Source organism: Coregonus lavaretus (genome assembly GCF_964263955.1).
Source record: "Coregonus lavaretus genome assembly, chromosome: 2".
NCBI lineage: Eukaryota > Metazoa > Chordata > Actinopteri > Salmoniformes > Salmonidae > Coregonus > Coregonus lavaretus.
The window spans coordinates 74230753-74252334 of NC_139989.1; the positions used below are offsets into that span (position 1 = coordinate 74230753).

Here is a 21582-nt window from a genome sequence, read left to right on the forward strand (position 1 = left end):
GTGAGTTCTGGACTAAGAATCCTCTTGAACATCTTCAGCTCGTTTTTCACAAATGTTATAATATTCTCTTCAAGCAACTGAAATAAATCAAGTAAATATGTTATGCAAGAGACTAAATGCTTTCTCATTAACACATTAATGAATGATTGACAGGTCAACTTTACTTGAGGTAAACAAAAACAAATGTACATAACAGGACCACATACACTGAATATGGAGGCCAGGTCTGTTTGATGACTCTGGGAAGACTGACCACTGAGAATCTCTGACTCTGATCTCTCCTGGTGGTTTCTGTGGACAAAACATGAGATTACATCTCATCATCCAGGGAGTGCACACACAAACACACAAACACACACACACACACACACACACACATACACACGTACACACACACACACACACACACACACACACACACACATACACAGGGAGGGAATGTTGTGTTGGTTTAATATTTTTTTAGGACTATGAACATGGAAAAAAGTATTAGCCTATGGATTATGAAAACAACAAAAATAAATGGTAAAATGGGAGAGGAGAAATGACTAGAGACAGTGTTGTTTAACTCACTGACCATGACCCATGAGTTATTCTTACCTTTGTTCACTAGAAAAGTCTCCCTCTCTAAACTCTATAGGTTGACGCATAGACCAGTCACTCTTCATGGACACACAGCTGGGTACAGGGGAGGCTGGTCTCTCCTGCTTGATTGGACTTCAACACAACAGAGACAAACATTACATCTCTCATCTACTCTGAACTCAGATGGGGAAACAAGAGTTTCATTCCAAAACGCTATATATCCATTTTCAGAAATGTTGGTAAATTAGCTTTTATTGCTTAAGGAGATTAAGAGATTGGTGTGTTTTTTCAGTAGCTAATCATGGCATGGTTGTTCAATGACAGATCTATCACTTGATGGATTCATTTCAGAGAGACAAATAATCATGTTTCTTTTGCAAAATGCGATATATCTGCCTCACTCAGAGAAATAAGGAGTACTGCTAGGTTTTACACAGTCAAATGTAACAAATAACTACATTTTTATTAAAGAAATGTACACATGATACATTGATGGTACATCAATGATACATTGATGATGGAAAGTTACTGCTGAAAACATTTGCATATCTACATTTGCATTTCAGGTTCTACCTGTTCTCTCTCTCTCTCTCTCTCTCTCTCTCTCTCTCTCTCTCTCTCTCTCTCTCTCTCTCTCTCTCTCTCTCTCTCTCTCTCACACACACACAATTTTTTTTTGAAAATCACATCAAATCCCTATTATCAAAACAGCATCGTGCTTTTAAAACTCACATCCCTGTGATTGATCCATTTGAAGAAAGAAGTTCAACAGGTTGGAAAACATGGTTGTTGTGGATGTTGTATATTATGTATACACATAGGCTATATATGAGCCCAAGCCCGAAAAAACGAATGATAAAATAAAGATTTTGCCATTATCCAATACATAGCCTACTGCATATTACACACGGCAGAAAAACACTAAAAACAGAAAAAAGATTGAAGATGTCTTCGGTACATAATTGGTCTAGCCTTGACTCCACAATTAAACACATTCTAGTAATGTCCTTTATAATAATAATAATATAATATGCCATTTAGCAGACGCTTTTATCCAAAGCGACTTACAGTCATGCGTGCATACATTTTTGTGTATGCGTGGTCCCGGGGATTGAACCCACTACCTTGGCGTTACAAGCGCCGTGCTCTACCAGCTGAGCTACAGAGGACCACATACTGGATGGACTGGTTACCTTATGTTACACTCCACACTTCCTATCCATGAGTCTGGGAGAGAACGTATAGGCCTAGGCCATGCTGTTGGTTCATTGATTGTGCAGGGCAGCTTACAGAGTTAGCCTTCCGGTTTACAGAATTAGATTTTAATATAGTCTAGTATTAGGAAGAAAACAAATATGTTCATAATTAACAAAAAACGAACAGGCAGAAAAGCAGCCTCCATTCACTAGTCGAGCTGTTCCCCTGACCCTGTTAATGCCCATTTGATAATCGGACATTATAAATCGAAACCAATTGTAAAATATTAAGGCCAGGCACCACAGGCAAAACATTTGATTTTGCTTCCATCTGTCAATGTTCCGATTTTGGGATATTTTGGAACTATAACTTCCATACTTTCATAAAATGTACAATTACATCGGCAATAATGTATATAAATACTTGGTTTGTATCATTTTATCCCAACTCCGTCAACTACACCTAGCATAAATGTCGTTTTTTTTAGCATGTTTCATGTAGAACTTCAAGAGCTATTTTTCAAACTCTCCATGTTGAATCATATATAATTCAACCTCTATTTTTCGAACTCTCCATGTTGAATCATATATAATTCAACCGCTATTTTTCAAACTCTCCATGTTGAATCATATATAATTCAACCGCTATTTTTCAAACTCTCCATGTTGAATCATATATAATTAAACAGCTATTTTTCAAACTCTCCATGTTGAATCATATATAATTCAACCTCTATTTTTCAAACTCTCCATGTTGAATCATATATAATTAAACAGCTATTTTTCAAACTCTCCACGTTGAATCATATATAATTCATCCGCTATTTTTCAAACTCTCCATGTTGAATCATATATAATTCAACCGCTATTTTTCAAACTCTCCATGTTGAATCATATATAATTCAACAGCTTGTTTTCCGGAGCAGATCGTTACTAGTCCATACATGGCTATATCCTTTGTGACGTGGTACTGAAAGAGGAGGCGTTTACTGACATCCGATTGGTTACTGACATTTAATGGCACTTTCCGGCAACCTGATTGGTTACTGGCATTTAATGGCACTTTCCGGCAACCTGATTGGTTAAAAGGCCTCACGTGCCGCACAGCGCTTCCTCGTTTGAAAATATCTCCCGCGAGGAATCCACGTAAAGAGAGACAAAATGAGAAAATCTCGAAGAATATACCTACATTATGTGAATAAAAAATAGGAGATCTCAGTTAGCCAATGTGAGAAAAGCAGTGAATGAAAGAAAACATGAGCCTGATCAGCCGATCCAGGCAGTAGCAGTACAGGTAGAGGAGGAAAAGGAGGAGGCCGGCAGCAGCGCGTCGAGACGCACATTAGTTGAGATGAAGATGACAGCTAGCAGCGATCAACCAGACAGACAGACAGCCAACAGAGGCTTTTATTCCACATGTCACAAAGAAACCAACTTGTACATGATTTGATTTGCCCTAAGTGTCTAAACACTGGACTGAAAATCACCATAGACCCCCACCAACCAGGGATTCTGTAATTCTGTCATGATAGAATGTGCACCCTGAGAAGGTGATCGTGATGCATTTAGGAGGAGTGTTTCCACTTCCTCCAGGCTGCAGGAGGGCTCCAGGGGAGATGTGGCATTTTATATAAATGTGAGGATGGTTCTTCTAGCACACGAACTTGGACTTGGTTATGCAGCTCTAAAGAAAATAAACAAAGTCCTAGGGATTCCTTCCCTGAGTCTCAGCTCATATCAGAGACATGACAGGAGAGTGACAGGTCAATAAAAAGAGAGAGTAGCCCATTATTGTCAGGTGACTTGCTGTGTATAAATAATATTTAGTAGCCAACTGCGATTACCAAGAAATTAGCTTTACATAAAGGAAATGCATGCTGATATGCTAATATATACATAGGGTAACATGCTGATATGCTAATATGTACATAGGGTAACATGCTGTATGCTAATATGTACATAGGGTTACATGCTGATATGCTAATATGTACATAGGGTAACATGCTGATATGCTAATATATACATAGGGTAACATGCTGATATGCTAATATGTACATAGGGTAACATGCTTATATGCTAATATGTACATAGGGTAACATGCTGATATGCTAATATGTACATAGGGTAACATGCTGATATGCTAGTATGTACATAGGGTAACATGCTGATATGCTAATATGTACATAGGGTAACATGCTGATATGCTAATATGTACATAGGGTAACATGCTGATATTGAGTCCTGCAGTTATGACTGTAATGTCGACAGACATCATAATAAGTACTCTTTTCCCCCACTTTAGTAGCAGAGATTCAGAGAGGGCAACAAAGCGGGGAGTGCTGCAAAGCTAATTAGAATACGCAGATATAGACCCAGACATAGCAGAGTTGCTGAAGGAGGATGAGGATGCCATCATAGACATTCATGGATCCTTTGATGGCTCTTGGCACAAGAGAGGATTCACTTCCAACTACGGGATAGGTGTGTTCATTGATGCTGGTACCAGCCAGCCCTAGAAAATGGTGAAGATCCACCCAGTCGCAAAAAACATGGAGGCCATACATTCTTTAATTGAGAGGATGCACAGAAAATGGTACCTGTATATCACAGGATGTCAAATGATAACATCCTCAAAAGAATGTAGCATGGAGAAACCCAGAATGCAAATGAACGTCTGAACTCTAATATGGTTGTGATGCCCCAAAACTGTCTTGTTGGGCAAAAGCCTCATTGCCAGTATGGCAGTAGCCACGTTCAATGAGGGAGCCACTGCTATATCAGATGGGATGGACTAATTGTGTATTGGCAGCACTTTGGTGACACTGGAAGCAATCAGAGAGGAGTTGTGAGAGCTGATGCTGCTTCAATGGAGTGTGACAAGGGGAGGCGCAGGTCACATGACACAGTCAAGAAAGTAAAGCAGCACCAGCAACAACTCAAAGAGGGCCGTACATATGGGTCAGGCATAGCTGATTACTGTTCTGCACATTTCAACAGCCATACAAAAGCCTTGGATGTGACACATTGAGCAAAGTGATATGAGAATTTGCCCAAAACTGCATATTTGGTATTCAAAGCATATGCTCTATTGCTTGAAACAAATGTATTAAACGTGCTGATGTATTTGTAAAAGGTATATTTGATGTTTATTTGTCAGTTTAGAAGTGATATATGAAAAAGAGATTAATTTAATGTGACGTAAATGGTCATATTTATGGTAAGTACATTTTAATTGTAGTCTGTGGTGTTTGGCATTACAGTTGTTCTCAATTGCTAAAACACAATTTCTGAAACCTTGCTCCATTTCCTGAAAACATTAAACACAAAACCTCATCTTCAAGCACTATTTACAAAACCTCTGACTCCTCTCGCAAAATGAAACATTCGCCTCAAAACAGTTTTTACCTGTGTTCAAAATCCAACACTGCTCTCAAATCATAAACAAAGTGATCAAAATGATAAACACTCTCAAGCAGTCAGTAAACAATACACAGAAAAATAGAAAACACATTGTTCAAAACATACAGTTCTCAAGGAGAAGTACATTTTTAATCTCAAAACAATTTTCATGTTTTTCCATCATTGTCTCTTCCTCTTCGTCCTCCTCTTCCTCTTTCTTGCCCTCCTCCTCCTCTTCCTCCTCGTCGCCCACCTCGCATACGCACTCGTCCTCGTCCTCTCACATTGTTTCTTCTATCCATTCTCAGACTTTCTCCTTCCCACCCTCAACAACCTGTTTGCTCTCTGAACTGCCTTATATTGGTTGTGTCGCATCATTTGAAACAGGTTAAATCCATTTTGAGTGGTTGTGTTCAATCAATGACTTTTGTTCTCTATTTGTGTTTGATTGTTGCCTCTTGTGTTTACCAGTATGGATGACATGTGCATTAGAGTGCAGAATGTGTATGGAGAATGAGAACGTGTTTAGAGTTTTGCTGAAAAGTCTAAGTGAGATCTGCAAATTGTGTTTTACCATGTGAAATGGTTTAAGGCAGGGGTGTCAAACGTCCGGCCCGCGGGCCGGATCAGGCCCACAAACAGGTTTAATCCGGCCCGCGAGATGATTTTGTAAAGTATAAAAATGAGCTGCAATTTTTCAATGTTCAGGGCCATACAATTTGTCCATTGTACAGTATACAGCCTACAAGGCAATGCACTACAGTATACAATACTAAAAGGGACACAAATCAAAGGAGTAAACATGTGATCAATGTGCTTCTTCTTGTCTTTGGGCTGGGTCAGGCCAGAGCACTTCGTCCACATCACAAGCAATATTGTCCCTCCTGAGGCAACGGGAGAAGAAGCCTCTTGTGTGCCGTATCCAGCCCTGACATGATTCCTCACCTGTTTCACCACAGGCTAAATCCATGGCTTGCAGCAGATTTACTCTGGTGTAGGGTTGTCTATCATACACTTTCCATCTCCAAGAGGAGAAAAACTCCTCAATCGGATTCAGGAAAGGTGAGTATGGAGGGAGGTACAAGGTCATAAACTGCCCGTTGATGTTAAACCATTCCCTTACCTGAGCAGCTCGGTGGAAACTGACATTGTCCCACACTATCACATAGGTGGGAATGGGATTCTCATTTAGCTCTTGAACCTGCTGCTCTTCAACCTGCTGCTCAAATAAAAATATCTCTTAGATTGGCAATAGATCTTAGAAGGTGCCGGGTGTTATATGGCCCGAGTGTAACATGGTGATGTAGAACGCCATGGTTGCCGATAGCAACACAGATTGTGACATCGCCACCTCGTTGACCAGGGACTTCAACAACGGCCCGCTGTCCAATCATGTTTCGGGCCTCTCCCTTCTCCTCTTTGTTAGATTGAAGCCTTGATTCATCGACAAAGATGAACTCATGGGGTCTGTCCCAGGATTCCAAGTCAAATATTGTCTGTGTAGAAATACAATATACTGTATGTAGGATTTTGTAAGTGGTACAGAGACAGTGCTATACTGTAGAGTACAATTAGGCCTACTGTATGCACTTCTGATTCACATACATTGGATGTACTGAAGAGTAATGTCATTCAAATAGTATGTGTTAGTACTGTAGACAATCTGGATTACAGTAAATGTTTCTGAATGTACACTTACTTGCACATACTGAGCTCGCAGTTCTTTCACCCTTGGTGAGTTGCGCTCAAAAGGTACTCTGTGTACTTGTTTCATTCGCATCCTGTTACGACGGAGGACACGGTCAATTGTGGAAATGCTCACACTGTCGATTCCCTGGAAGTGTGTGTTGTCTTGCATCACACGTTCCTGGATTTCTCTGAGTCGTATTGCATTATCTTGAAGGACCATGCCAACTATAACGGCCTCTTGCTCCCCAGTGAATATAGCTGTCCTTCCACCTGCATGTGGCAGCCTTGCAATTCTACAAAAAGTAGTTGTGCAGTTACAAAACATATTCATGCAGTACAATACATACAGTGATTCACTTTACAAACATCTATTGAAACAGCTGCATATAGTGTAGTACAGTACATTTGCAATGACAAAAATACAGTAGTACACTGTACCTGTTCTCTTCTCTGAATGTCCTTACTATGGTGGACACAGAAAATCGGCTCAAATTGGGTTGCACTCTAAGTCCTGCTTCCCTCATTGTCAGTCCATGGACAAGAACATGGTCTATGACTGTTGCTCGATTTTCATCAGATATTTCCACTCTTTGTCTTCCTCTTCCTCTTCGTCCTCCTCTTCCTCTTTCTTGCCCTCCTCCTCCTCCTCTTCCTCCTCGTCGCCCACCTCGCATACACACTCGTCCTCGTCCTCTCACATTGTTTCTTCTATCCATTCTCAGACTTTCTCCTTCCCACCTTCAACAACCTGTTTGCTCTCTGAACTGGCTTATATTGGTGGTGTCGCATCATTTGAAACAGGTTAAATCCATTTTGAGTGGTTGTGTTCAATCAATGACATGTGTTCTCTATTTGTATTTGATTGTTGCCTCTTGTGTTTACCAGTATGGATGACATGTGCATTAGAGTGCAGAATGTGTTTTGAGAATGAGAATGTGTTTAGAGTTTTGATGAAAAGTCTAAGTGAGATCTGCAAATTGTGTTTTACCATGTGAAATGGTTTAAGGTATTGACAATAGACTGCATAATTAGCTAAATTAGTCCAGACAACTGATAACCTTGTTCAGCCAATGGGTTTTAGTGTTTTAGCAATTGAGAAAAACTGTAATGCCACAGGGGGACAACAGTGTCCAACTGATCAGGGAAACCAAGTTGGCAGGATGTTAATGCCACAGGGGGACAACAGTGTCCAACTGATCAGGGAAACCCAGTTGGCAGGACGCTAATGCCACAGGGGGACAACAGTGTCCAACTGATCAGGGAAACCCAGTTGGCAGGACGTTAATGCCACAGGGGGGCAACAGTGTCCAACTGATCAGGGAAACCCAGTTGGCAGGACGCTAATGCCACAGGGGGACAACAGTGTCCAACTGATCAGGGAAACCAAGTTGGCAGGATGTTAATGCCACAGGGGGACAACAGTGTCCAACTGATCAGGGAAACCCAGTTGGCAGGACGCTAATGCCACAGGGGGACAACAGTGTCCAACTGATCAGGGAAACCCAGATGGCAGGATGTTAATGCCACAGGGGGACAACAGTGTCCAACTGATCAGGGAAACCCAGTTGGCAGGACGTTAATGCCACAGGGGGACAACAGTGTCCAACTGATCAGGGAAACCCAGTTGGCAGGACGTTAATGCCACAGGGGGACAACAGTGTCCAACTGATCAGGGAAACCCAGTTGGCAGGACGTTAATGCCACAGGGGGACAACAGTGTCCAACTGATCAGGGAAACCCAGTTGGCAGGATGTTAATGCCACAGGGGGACAACAGTGTCCAACTGATCAGGGAAACCCAGTTGGCAGGACGTTAATGCCACAGGGGGACAACAGTGTCCAACTGACCAGGGAAACCCAGTTGGCAGGACGTTAATGCCACAGGGGGACAACAGTGTCCAACTGATCAGGGAAACCCAGTTGGCAGGACGTTAATGCCACAGGGGGGCAACAGTGTCCAACTGATCAGGGAAACCCAGTTGGCAGGACGTTAATGCCACAGGGGGACAACAGTGTCCAACTGATCAGGGAAACCCAGTTGGCAGGACGTTAATGCCACAGGGGGACAACAGTGTCCAACTGATCAGGGAAACCCAGTTGGCAGGACGTTAATGCCACAGGGGGACAACAGTGTCCAACTGATCAGGGAAACCCAGTTGGCAGGACGTTAATGCCACAGGGGGACAACAGTGTCCAACTGATCAGGGAAACCCAGTTGGCAGGACGTTAATGCCACAGGGGGGCAACAGTGTCCAACTGATCAGGGAAACCCAGTTGGCAGGACGTTAATGCCACAGGGGGACAACAGTGTCCAACTGATCAGGGAAACCCAGTTGGCAGGACGTTAATGCCACAGGGGGACAACAGTGTCCAACTGATCAGGGAAACCCAGTTGGCAGGACGTTAATGCCACAGGGGGGCAACAGTGTCCAACTGATCAGGGAAACCCAGTTGGCAGGACGTTAATGCCACAGGGGGACAACAGTGTCCAACTGATCAGGGAAACCCAGTTGGCAGGACGTTAATGCCCTGGCATTTGCTGCCCAGTAATAATGCTTAAAGATGGGGAGGCCTAAGACGCCACTTTCCTTGGGCTTTTGCAAGTGGGCTTTACGAATACGATGGTTTTTGTAACCCCAGACAAATGACAAGATTGCCGAGTCCAAAGTCTTAAAAAATGACGAGGTAAGACAAATAGGAAGATTCTGGCAAAGATAAAGTGTAACAAAGTGAAAATGTAAAGTTTCCATCAACCTGGGTGCAATATAGACATCAAAGAGCGGTGCAGTTCGTGGTGGAGTAGTGGGTGAAACCATTCACTTCAGGAAAAGGGGTGATATAAATAAAGTTTCCTTTCATTTTGTGTTACTGAATTCAGAAAAATATTTGCTGCCATTGTAGTAAGGTTGGTAATACGAGAGGTCTTCGGACATAGCATTTTTTGTACTATTTTCTAGTGAAAGAACAACTAGTGGGTTTGGAGTGCCTCTCCCCTATTTGGGAAGTTGGTCTGCCCGCTCCTCAGTCTGAGAGAGATATTCTGAGAGCAGGTTCGTGTTCCTCTGTTTATAAAAACGGTTTAAAGCTGTATAACATAAGTGTTTTGGAAAACTGGTTCATATATCCTAAAGTCAATAGCAAATGTGGCTATGTATATATTTATTTTGCCGTTAATGTATTGAAGAACTATTTCAGCAAGTGAACCAAGTTTTTGCTGGCTTAGCTAGCCATGTTAATGATGAGCTAACTAGCACTGTTGGTCACTGCACTACAACGTCACGCTAGCTATTGCCAGCAGGTGACTTATTGAAACTAAGTGAATGTTTATTTTCTTACTACCTTAAAAGGTTTATATAAAAAGGTTTTACTTGTGCTCTGTATTTATGGATTAATATTACTTCACATTGAGGGTATGTTTCACTACTGTTGCTCCTATCTAAAATATATATTGTGTCCTACCTAACCAGTGAACGTGAGGCTGTGACCGTCCTGTCAATGCCTGTCATCACTGTTTGATATCTTTTACTGCAGATAAAACCCGAGTCAACCTGAAGTGTGGGTGTCCGTGTGCCTTTCTTCTGGGGGGATATGTGAAATTGGTTACAAAAGGAACCTGGGAAGAGAAACCATTTTTATGGCATTAATGCGCCCCATCATAGAAAGAGGCAATATTCCCCAGCTCTCTATGTTTTGTTTTAGCTTTGCAACCAGATCACTGTAGTTAAGCTTGAAGAAAAACTTTGGGTTTCTAGGTATGTTTAGTCCCAGGTATGTTTAGTCCCAGGTAAGTTAAGTGATCATGCACCACTTTAAATGGTATCCTCTCTAGCTCACTTGTTGTAAAATTATCTGAGATACACATGAGGTCACTTTTTCCCCAATTTATTGAATTTCCAGATAGTTTGCCAAATGAATTGATTAAGTCTAGTAGGTTAGGGACAGAGGCTACTGGGTCTGAGAGGTATAAAAGCACATCGTCTGCATATAACGAAATGATGCTTTCTATGTTTCCTACTTTAAGACCTTGGATATTAGGATGATCCCTTATTTGTATCGCCAGGGGTTCAAGGGAGACAGCGAAGAGCAGAGGACTGAGTGGGCAACCCTGCTGGACAGATCTAGGTAGTTCAAAGGGACTGGATTTGTCTCTGTTGGTCAGAATAGAGGATGTTGGGCAGGCGATCTCCTCCAGTCACATGTCATTCCCTTTTGTTTTATGGCAGACTCATATGAAATAATATGACCTCTCATAACCACTTGAAAAGGTTCCTATAGTGTAGAATCAGATACCACTCCTGTGTCATTAGTCTTTGGCTTGGATGCATATTTGATGTGGTTGAAATACTGTCATCTTTTATGATGCTGATAAAGACAGGGGCCGTCTGTTAAGGTGCTGACTGCACAGTGTAGCTACAGGTTATACACTGAGTGGACTAAATATTCACAACACTGTTATGACCAGTTTCTCTGGTATCTCGTACTTCAGGATGTAAGAGAGTAGTCGACCACTTAGATGGAGAGTTGATTCATTGTTATTTAATGGTTACAGTACTGGATTCAATGACAAGCGTTACTGCTAACCTTAACCTCACTGCTAATCCTTACCTTAAATTAAGACCATAGAACACAATTATTTTCCACAAATGTTTACGATATAGCCAATTTTGACTTTGCAGCTGTCATATCTAGAGGAAATGGTGCAGTTCTGCCTCCAGGGCAAAATTCATGACAAAACGTCATCCTGTGACTGGGAGAGGACAATGTAAAATCGATAACGAAATTGTTTTCACAATTAACTTGCTTTTTCTTGTTTAAAGTATGTTTTATTATGAAAAGTACAATATATCCATGTATAATTATGGAGCATATGTCCATGTACAATTTGTTTTTCAACATAAAAGACATACAAAAAATTATCACATTGTTATTTTAACGGTGTTATTGTAAGAGTTTAAATGGTTAAACAGAGGATACATCTAAAACAGTATAAAACAAGTGCAGTATGTTCTGAGTATGTTACCTTAACGTCAACTCATAACGTCCCACTATACTTCATGGGAGTCTAGTGGAAAGACTGCATGTTTTTTTGGGTGGATTCATCAACATTTGCAGAATATTCCTGTAATGTCAGATGGCATCTTGTCAGACGGCAACAGCCTAGTCGGCTGCAGACACTCATAAGGAGTTCAAGTAGTTGATTTGCCATTTGCAGGTATTAAAAGTAATACATACATTGTAATTCCTTGTTGGAGCTCATATAGGACAGTACATACCAGTGGAGGCTGCTGAGGGGAGGACGGCTCATAATAATGGCTGGAACGGAGCCAATGAAATGGCATCAAACACATGGAAACCATGGAAACCATGTATTTGATGTATTTGATACCATTCCACTCAATCCGCTCCAGCCATTACAAGCCTGTCCTCCCCAACTAAGGTCCCACCAACCTCCTGTGGTACGTACACACAAACAGTAAAATATATCATAAGAACATCAATAAAAAATGCAAAGTGGTAAAAGATCATAAAAGGAAAAAATGTTCAGTGATGTTCTAAAAGTCTGATGAAAACAGTTTAGGTTCCTTGATTTAACAGGCAGATAGAACTGGGATAGAAGCTGTTCTGGAACCTGGGATCCAGAAACTGCCTAGCAACCACTGGTCCTCACTAGACTGGTGCCCTGCATGTCTATTTGTTCATTGGAGTTTATCAGGTTTTGAAGTGATGTCTGTGTTTGTTGGACACTTAGTGCTGGAATGAGGTGTCTGTTTGTTCCCAATTCTATTAGAAATGATGGTCCTCATTTGAAGGTCCTGTGTCAAGGTCCTCACTATTAAAGGAAGATGTGTGAGTGTGTGTGTGTGTGTCCAGCGTGTGTGTGTGTGTGTGTCCAATATGTGTGTGTGTGTGTGTCTCCTGTGTGTGTGTCCAGTGTGTGTGTGTGTGTGTGTCCAGTGTGTGTGTGTCCAGTGTGTGTGTGTCCAGTGTGTGTGTCTCCTGTGTGTGTGTGTGTGTCCAGTGTGTGTGTGTGTGTGTGTGTGTGTGTCCAGTGTGTGTATCCAGTGTGTGTATGTGTGCGTGTGTGTCCAGTGTGTGTGTCCAGTGTGTGTGTGTGTGTGTGTGTGTAGCCAGTGTGTGTGTCCAGTGTATGTGTGTGTGTCCTGTGTGTGTGTCTGGTGTGTGTGTGTCCAGTGTGTGTGTGTGTCCAGTGTGTGTGTCTCCTGTGTGTGTCCAGTGTGTGTATGTGTCCAGTGTGTGTGTCCAGTGTGTGTATGTGTGCGTGTGTGGTTGTGTGTCCAGTGTGTGTGTGTGTGTACCCAGTGTGTGTGTGTCCAGTGTTTGTGTGTCCAGCATTTGTGTCCAGCATTTGTGTCCAGTGTGTGTGTGTGTGTCCAGTGTGTGTCTGTGTGTGTGTCCAGAATGTGTGTGTGTGTGTGTGTGTCCTGTGTGTGTGTGTCCAGTGTGTGTGTGTGTCCTGTGTGTGTGTGTCCAGTGTGTGTGTCTCCTGTGTGTGTCCTGTGTGTGTGTGTGTGAGTGTGTGTGTGTGTGTGTGTGTGTGTGTGTGTGTGTGTGTGTGTGTCCAGTGTTTGTGTGTCCGGTGTGTGTGTCCAGTGTGTGTTGGTGTGTGTGTGTCCAGTGTGTGTGTGTGTGTGTGTGTGTGTGTACCCAGTGTGTGTGTGTCCAGTGTTTGTGTGTCCAGCATGTGTGTGTGTCCAGTGTGTGTGTGTGTGTGTGTGTGTGTGTCCAGTGTGTGTCTTTGTGTGTCCAGTGTGTGTGTGTGTGCCCAATGTGTGTGTGTGTGTGTACCCAGTGTTTGTGTCCAGTGTGTGTGTGTCCAGTGTGTGTGTCTCCATTGTGTGTGTGTGTGTGTGTGTGTGTGTGTGTGTGCAGTGTGCAGTGTGTGTGTCCAGTGTGAATGTGTGTGTGTGTGTGTATAATAATTATACATTTAAACATGTATTGTTTAGTAAGGTGTAGTATTGTGTAATAATACAGTTTATGATCCATATAAAGGTTTAGTAGTAAACATTAGTGTCATAGTTTAATATTCAATATTGTTTAGTGAACTTTAATAACTTGTATATAAATGCTTACATTTCTGTAGCAACATTTTAGAAGAAAATAAAAGGTTTGAAAGAAAATTGTATTTCCCTTCAATGAATTACAGCTCTCTCTCTCTCTCTCTCTCTCTCTCTCTCTCTCTCTCTCTCTCTCTCTCTCTCTCTCTCTCTCTCTCTCTCTCTCTCTCTCTCTCTACACAAGAGCCATTGGTTCCTTGGGTTGTGTGTGTGTGTGAGCGTGTGTAGTGTGTCTTTGAAACAACTGTGTTTTAAACCGGTTTTACCTTTAACCTTTTAGAAAGAGTTCTCAGCTATCCATATTTTAATGGTCAACAGTTTGCTCATCTAGGGGGTCCCTTACACACAAGGGAACTGTATGTACACATGGGGTCCCCCAAGTGTCTTTGAAACTACTTTTTTAAACCCCTTTAACCTTTTAAAAAGAGATCTCAGGGGGGGCGTCCGGGAATGTCCGGGAGGCGTCCGAGGATGGAATGTCCAGTGGATGTCTCAGTCAATTAAAAACAAAAAAGGTAAAACAATTGTATTCTTAAAGATGTCCCGTTTTACTGCTGACCTAAACAGATCCATTTGACCCCATAAAAGAGCGTCCGTGGGATGTCTCAGTCAACCAAGAAAAAAGACCCAGAGGACCAGAAGGCCTGAAGACATACATCTAAAAGAGACTCCTTGAATCATTTATTCCTCATGGAGCATTTTGAAGGTGAATTGAATTTTCAATATGATGAAGGCTTTTATATATAACTATGCATATATATATATATATATATATATATATTATAAATGAATGTTTATAATAATGTATTGTATAAAATGCTATAGTATATAATGAATGAGATGTTGTGTTATTGATTTTTTTAAACGAGAATGGACTCTACCTACATATGTATATATCCTACTGTTTATACCAAACAAATGTCAATTTTATGTGACATGTCTCAAGGTGTCTCAGAACCCATGAAATTGCATGCCAACCATGCCAAACCAAGTCTCTACTCAGGAGTGGACCACTGTCTCCACCTAGTGGATTTTCAGTTACATCACAATTACAAAAAAATAAATAACCTAGCGACTTACATTTACATTTACATTTTAGTCATTTAGCAGACGCTCTTATCCAGAGCGACTTACAGTTAGTGAATACATTTTTATTTATTTTTTTATACTGGCCCCCCGTGGGAATCGAACCCACAACCCTGGCGTTGCAAACGCCATACTCTATCAACTGAGCTACATCCCTGCCGGCCATTCCCTCCCCTACCCTGGACGACGCTGGGCCAATTGTGCGCCGCCCATGAGTCTCCCGGTCGCGGCCGGCTGCGACAGAGCCTGGATTCGAACCAGGATCTCTAGTGACACAGTTTGCACTGTGATGCAGTGCCTTAGACCACTGCGCCACTCAGGACTTGCTTATGTATGTGTGTGTGTGTGTGTGTGTGTGTGTGTGTGTGTGCGTGTGTGTGTGTGTGGACTGTATCTAGAATGTTAGTATACTATTCTATATCACTCAATGTATAACAAGGTTTTTTTTCAAATATTTAACAGTGTTTTAATATTTATTTTTTTGCAGACATTTTAAGACTGAATGACATACAATTTTCAGGTAATTAATATTATTACTATATTGTATTTTATGTAAAATATCTGTATTTTTAAGTAAAACATGTATATTGTAATATAATGTAAATTCTACAGGTTACCCTACATTTATTCAGGAGGTACCCGAAGTCATTGATGTGGATCAAGAAGCAACACCACAAACAGAAGTGATTGTTATAGAGGATAACGAGTTTGAGGAACAACAGACAGAAGCTGTATCTTTACTCAGTCACTCGCCATCAAGATATTTTAGACGTGAGTCAACATTTAAATTAGTAATAATCTTTATATAATAAGCAATAAACAAAAGGTGTACTATGTTTTAAAAACCTAATCTTGTGTTTACAGCTGACACTCCATGTAGAAGCGTGTACAGCGTTCAACCCAGGCATTATGGACTCCTCCGTTGAATGACTGCTTGAATGATTGTGAAAACGACGTTCTCCTCTCTTTCTGTACAGCAGGCTTTGACATAGACGAAACTCAAACCAACCCAAGAACAGAGGGATTGTCATACCTAGACACGCCTCCAAACCCCCCCGAGGCGTTCAGTATATAATAGGGCACCAACACTATTTCAAAGTCCAGCACGGCTCCACAGACACATAGTTCAAGTTGACAGAATGGCTTCACCTTTGACCGAGGAGAACGATTGGTCTGAAAAGGACTGGATTGAAGAACCAGCTCTTTATGGATATGGTCTGTTTTATTATAGATATAACTTTTAATGACTATGTTAAAAACAATATTATGATTATTATTTTTGCAAAAAGACAGACTCAGACAATGGACAGTGGGAAGAAAACAGGCCTTCCATGACTCCACAGAAAAACAGGTTTAGTCAACAAACAGACAGCTATTTCCCTGGAACCAAAGTCCGAACAGTGAGAAACAGAAACAGTGAGTTAGGATATATTGATATGTTAACACATAATACATTAACTGATATACTGATTACTGCATCTATACAGGTCCATACATTCAATGATGTTAATGTTGAGGATGATGTGTTGAGGATGATGTGTTGAGCTATGATGAGGATGATGTGTTGAGCTATGATGAGGATGATGAGTTGATGTATGATTAGGATGATGTGTTGAGGTATGATGAGGATGATGTGTTGAGGTATGATGAGGATGATGTGTTGAGCTATGATGAGGATGATGTGTTGAGCTATGATGAGGATGATGTGTTGAGCTATGATGAGGATGATGTGTTGAGGTATGAAGAGGATGATGTGTTGATGTATGATGAGGATGATGTGTTGATGTATGATGAGGATGACGTGTTGAGCTATGATGAGGATGATGTGTTGATGTATGATGAGGATGATGTGTTGAGGTATGATGAGGATGATGTGTTGACGTATGATGAGGATGATGTGTTGAGCTATGATGAGGATGATGTGTTGAGGTATGATGAGGATGATGTGTTGATGTATGATGAGGATGATGTGTTGATGTATGATGAGGATGACGTGTTGAGCTATGATGAGGATTATGTGTTGATGTATGATGAGGATGATGTGTTGAGGTATGATGAGGATGATGTGTTGAGGTATGATGAGGATGATGTGTTGATGTATGATGAGGATGATGTGTTGAGGTATGATGAGGATGATGTGTTGAGGTATGATGAGGTGATGTGTTGAGGTATGATGAGGATGATGTGTTGATGTATGATGAGGATGATGTGTTGATGTATGATGAGGATGACGTGTTGAGCTATGATGAGGATGATGTGTTGATGTATGATGAGGATGATGTGTTGAGGTATGATGAGGATGATGTGTTGAGGTATGATGAGGATGATGTGTTGATGTATGATGAGGATGATGTGTTGAGGTATGATGAGGATGATGTGTTGAGCTATGATGAGGATGATGTGTTGAGCTATGTTGAGGATGATGTGTTGAGCTATGATGAGGATGATGTGTTGAGGTATGATGAGGATGATGTGTTGAGGTATGATGAGGATGATGTGTTGATGTATGATGAGGATGATGTGTTGATGTATGATGAGGATGACGTGTTGAGCTATGATGAGGATGATGTGTTGATGTATGATGAGGATGATGTGTTGAGGTATGATGAGGATGATGTGTTGAGGTATGATGAGGATGATGTGTTGAGGTATGATGAGGTGATGTGTTGAGCTATGATGAGGATGATGTGTTGAGCTATGATGAGGATGATGTGTTGAGGTATGATGAGGATGATGTGTTGAGGTATGATGAGGATGATGTGTTGATGTATGATGAGGATGATGTGTTGATGTATGATGAGGATGACGTGTTGAGCTATGATGAGGATGATGTGTTGATGTATGATGAGGATGATGTGTTGAGGTATGATGAGGATGATGTGTTGAGGTATGATGAGGATGATGTGTTGAGGTATGATGCGGCTAATCAGCTTGATACAATACATTCTGAGGTAGAGCCTATACTGATTGAGGACAGCGGCAGTGGGGACGAGGATCAGGATATAGATCTTCAAGATAGGTTTCTCACAGCCTTTTACAGGGCTCTGAAAGCCAGAGAGGTCCAGTTACACAAACGTATGGTTGCTTTGCTAAAACGTCAGTACATACAAGACATAGCCTTCTGGAAGAAAAACATGCCAAGTTTGATAAGCAGCAATCTGATGACAATAACAGAAACTCACAATTCTAGATCCTGTGATTCCTATCTTCTTTCCAATCCCTTGATCAAATCAAATCAAATTGCATTTGTCACATGCGCCGAATACAGCAGGTGTAGACCTTACAGTGAAATGCTGACTTACAAGCCCTTAACCAACAATGCAGTTTTAAGAAAGTATTTATTATATTAAAATAAACAGAAGTAAAAAATAAAAATATCTTCCATGGTTGTAAATCTTGCTTTTTGCCCCAGGCCATGTGTGTCTTAACCCAGAAGACTTTGGGGGAAATGTACCAGGAGTTCCAAGACAAGTGGTCCTCTTCCCAGGCTGCTGATGGGGTGAAAGGGAAGGTGATGTGGGAGTACGAGGGGACAGAACTCACAAGGTCTGATCCTCATGTTCCAGCTTTCCTTTCCACCTTTGACCCCAACCCCTGGAGCCCTGCCAGGCCTTGTTTGGGGGTCGTACCAATGCTTTGACCTTACGTTATATAGCTGATGAGGAAATTGGATATATAGATTATACTTCCCTTTATCCTCAAGTAATGCGTTCCTCTTGTTATCCTTTGAGACATCCTGAAATTATTCACTGTGACTTTGACTTACCACAAAATTATTTTGCTTTGATAAAAGCAACTGTTTACCCTCCCTGGGGCTTGTTTTTGTCAGTGTTGCCTTACAAAGGACCTCAAGGAAAACTTTTCTTTCCCCTTTGTCGCACCTGCAGTGAAAACAACAACCAGGAAAAACCCTGTGATCATTCAGATCAAGAAAGAGCCCTGACCGGTGTATGGGTCACCGTTTCATTCTCTAAGGCTATAGAGAAGGGGTATCGTGTGGCCAAAATCATTGAAGTGTGGAACTTTCCCAGGAAACCAGAGAAGAAATATGTTAACAACATCTATCATTAAAGATCCCGAAGAATTTATGGGATTGGTTTTTTCAGACCAATCTGACATTTCAAATGTTTTGTTCTTGAATCAAGACATAGCTCTGGTGTAATGTTTTCCCTCTCCTTCTGCCCTAATCACAGGTGTCCCTTGTTTTCCTGATTGGTGGTCGTTGGGGTGTCCCACCTGTCCGACATCCGTTCGTCTGCTGATTGCTGAGGTGGAAGAAGTGGGTTCTACCCCCGAGTAATGGAAACGTGTTTCTAGCAGCTTTTACCACGGCCTATGGGCGACTTGAACTACACACCCTCATGGAACACCTGCAGAGTCGGGTTCTTTACCATGACACAGACTCTGTGGTCTATGGAAGCAAACCTGGTGATTGGAACCCCCCTCTTAGCAACTATCTGGGTGGTTTAACGAGTGAACTCGAAGATGGTGACCATATCATAGAGTGGTCATCCTGTGGACCCAAACGCTATGCTTTTAGGACTAAACACAATCACGTAGTGTTGAAAGCCAAAGGCGTGACACAAAACTATGACAATTCCCTGCGTGTAAACTTGGAATCAATCACACGCTTAGTCAAGGGTTTTATAAACGACCGAAATAGTGTTTTAGAAATGTTGAAACTCCTACAAAAAGATTGTTAGGGATTAAAAGGGGTTCCATCTACGTAATGCCCCACTTACTAAAAGATTCCGGGTCGTCTGTGACAAGAGATGACTTTTACCTGACGGGACCACCTTACCCTTTGGTTACTGACTTTATGTTCCAATCCTTTTACCTGACGGGACCACCCTACCCTTTGGTTACTGACTTTATGTTCCAATCCTTTTACCTGACGGGACCACCTTACCCTTTGGTTACTGACTTTATGTTCCAATCCTTTTACCTGACGGGACCACCTTACCCTTTGGTTACTGACTTTATGTTCCAATCCTTTTACCTGACGGGACCACCTTACCCTTTGGTTACTGACTTTATGTTCCAATCCTTTTACCTGACGGGACCACCTTACCCTTTTGTTACTGACTTTATGTTCCAATCCTTTTACCTGACGGGACCACCTTACCCTTTGGTTACTGACTTTATGTTCCAATCCTTTTACCTGACGGGACCACCTTACACTTTGGTTACTGACTTTATGTTCCAATCCTTTTACCTGACGGGACTACCTTACCCTTTGGTTACTGACTTTATGTTCCAATCCTTTTACCTGACGGGACCACCTTACCCTTTGGTTACTGACTTTATGTTCCAATCCTTTTACCTGACGGGACCACCTTACCCTTTGGTTACTGACTTTATGTTCTAATCCTTTTACCTGACAGGACCACCTTACCCTTTGGTTACTGACTTTATGTTCCAATCCTTTTACCTGACGGGACCACCTTACCCTTTGGTTACTGACTTTATGTTCCAATCCTTTTACCTGACGGGACCACCTTACCCTTTGGTTACTGACTTTATGTTCCAATCCTTTTACCTGACGGGACCACCTTACCCTTTGGTTACTGACTTTATGTTCCAATCCTTTTACCTGACGGGACCACTTTACCCTTTGGTTACTGACTTTATGTTCCAATCCTTTTACCTGACGGGACCACCTTACCCTTTGGTTACTGACTTTATGTTCCAATCCTTTTACCTGACGGGACCACCTTACCCTTTGGTTACTGACTTTATGTTCAAATCCTTTTACCTGACGGGACCACTTTACCCTTTGGTTACTGACTTTATGTTCCAATCCTTTTACCTGACGGGACCACCTTACCCTTTGGTTACTGACTTTATGTTCCAATCCTTTTACCTGACGGGACCACCTTACCCTTTGGTTACTGACTTTATGTTCCAATCCTTTTACCTGACGGGACCACCTTACCCTTTGGTTACTGACTTTATGTTCCAATCCTTTTACCTGATGGGACCACCTTACCCTTTGGTTACTGACTTTATGTTCCAATCCTTTTACCTGATGGGACCACCTTACCCTTTGGTTACTGACTTTATGTTCCATTCCTTTTACCTGATGGGACCACCTTACCCTTTGGTTACTGACTTTATGTTCCAATCCTTTTACCTGACGGGACCACCTTACCCTTTGGTTACTGACTTTATGTTCCAATCCTTTTACCTGATGGGACCACCTTACCCTTTGGTTACTGACTTTATGTTACAATCCTTTTACCTGACGGGACCACCTTACCCTTTGGTTACTGACTTTATGTTCCAATCCTTTTACCTGATGGGACCACCTTACCCTTTGGTTACTGACTTTATGTTCCAATCCTTTTACCTGACGGGACCACCTTACCCTTTGGTTACTGACTTTATGTTCCAATCCTTTTACCTGACGGGACCACCTTACCCTTTGGTTACTGACTTTATGTTCCAATCCTTTTACCTGATGGGACCACCTTACCCTTTGGTTACTGACTTTATGTTCCAATCCTTTTACCTGACGGGACCACCTTACCCTTTGGTTACTGACTTTAT

The 21582-nt window shown here is 41.7% G+C and overlaps 1 protein-coding gene across 1 annotated transcript in view; it reads right to left on the minus strand.

The window, feature by feature from the left end:
- Nucleotides 1–21582, minus strand: part of LOC311150848 (NLR family CARD domain-containing protein 3-like) — a gene marked incomplete at its 3' end in the record, with an annotated part of 63696 nt that overhangs the window by 18556 nt on the left and 23558 nt on the right. Inside the window, exon 3 of the mRNA XM_084188403.1 lies at nt 601–717. Within this exon, the coding sequence (XP_084044529.1) occupies nt 601–717 (117 nt within the window). The remainder of the gene's footprint in view (nt 1–600; nt 718–21582) is intronic.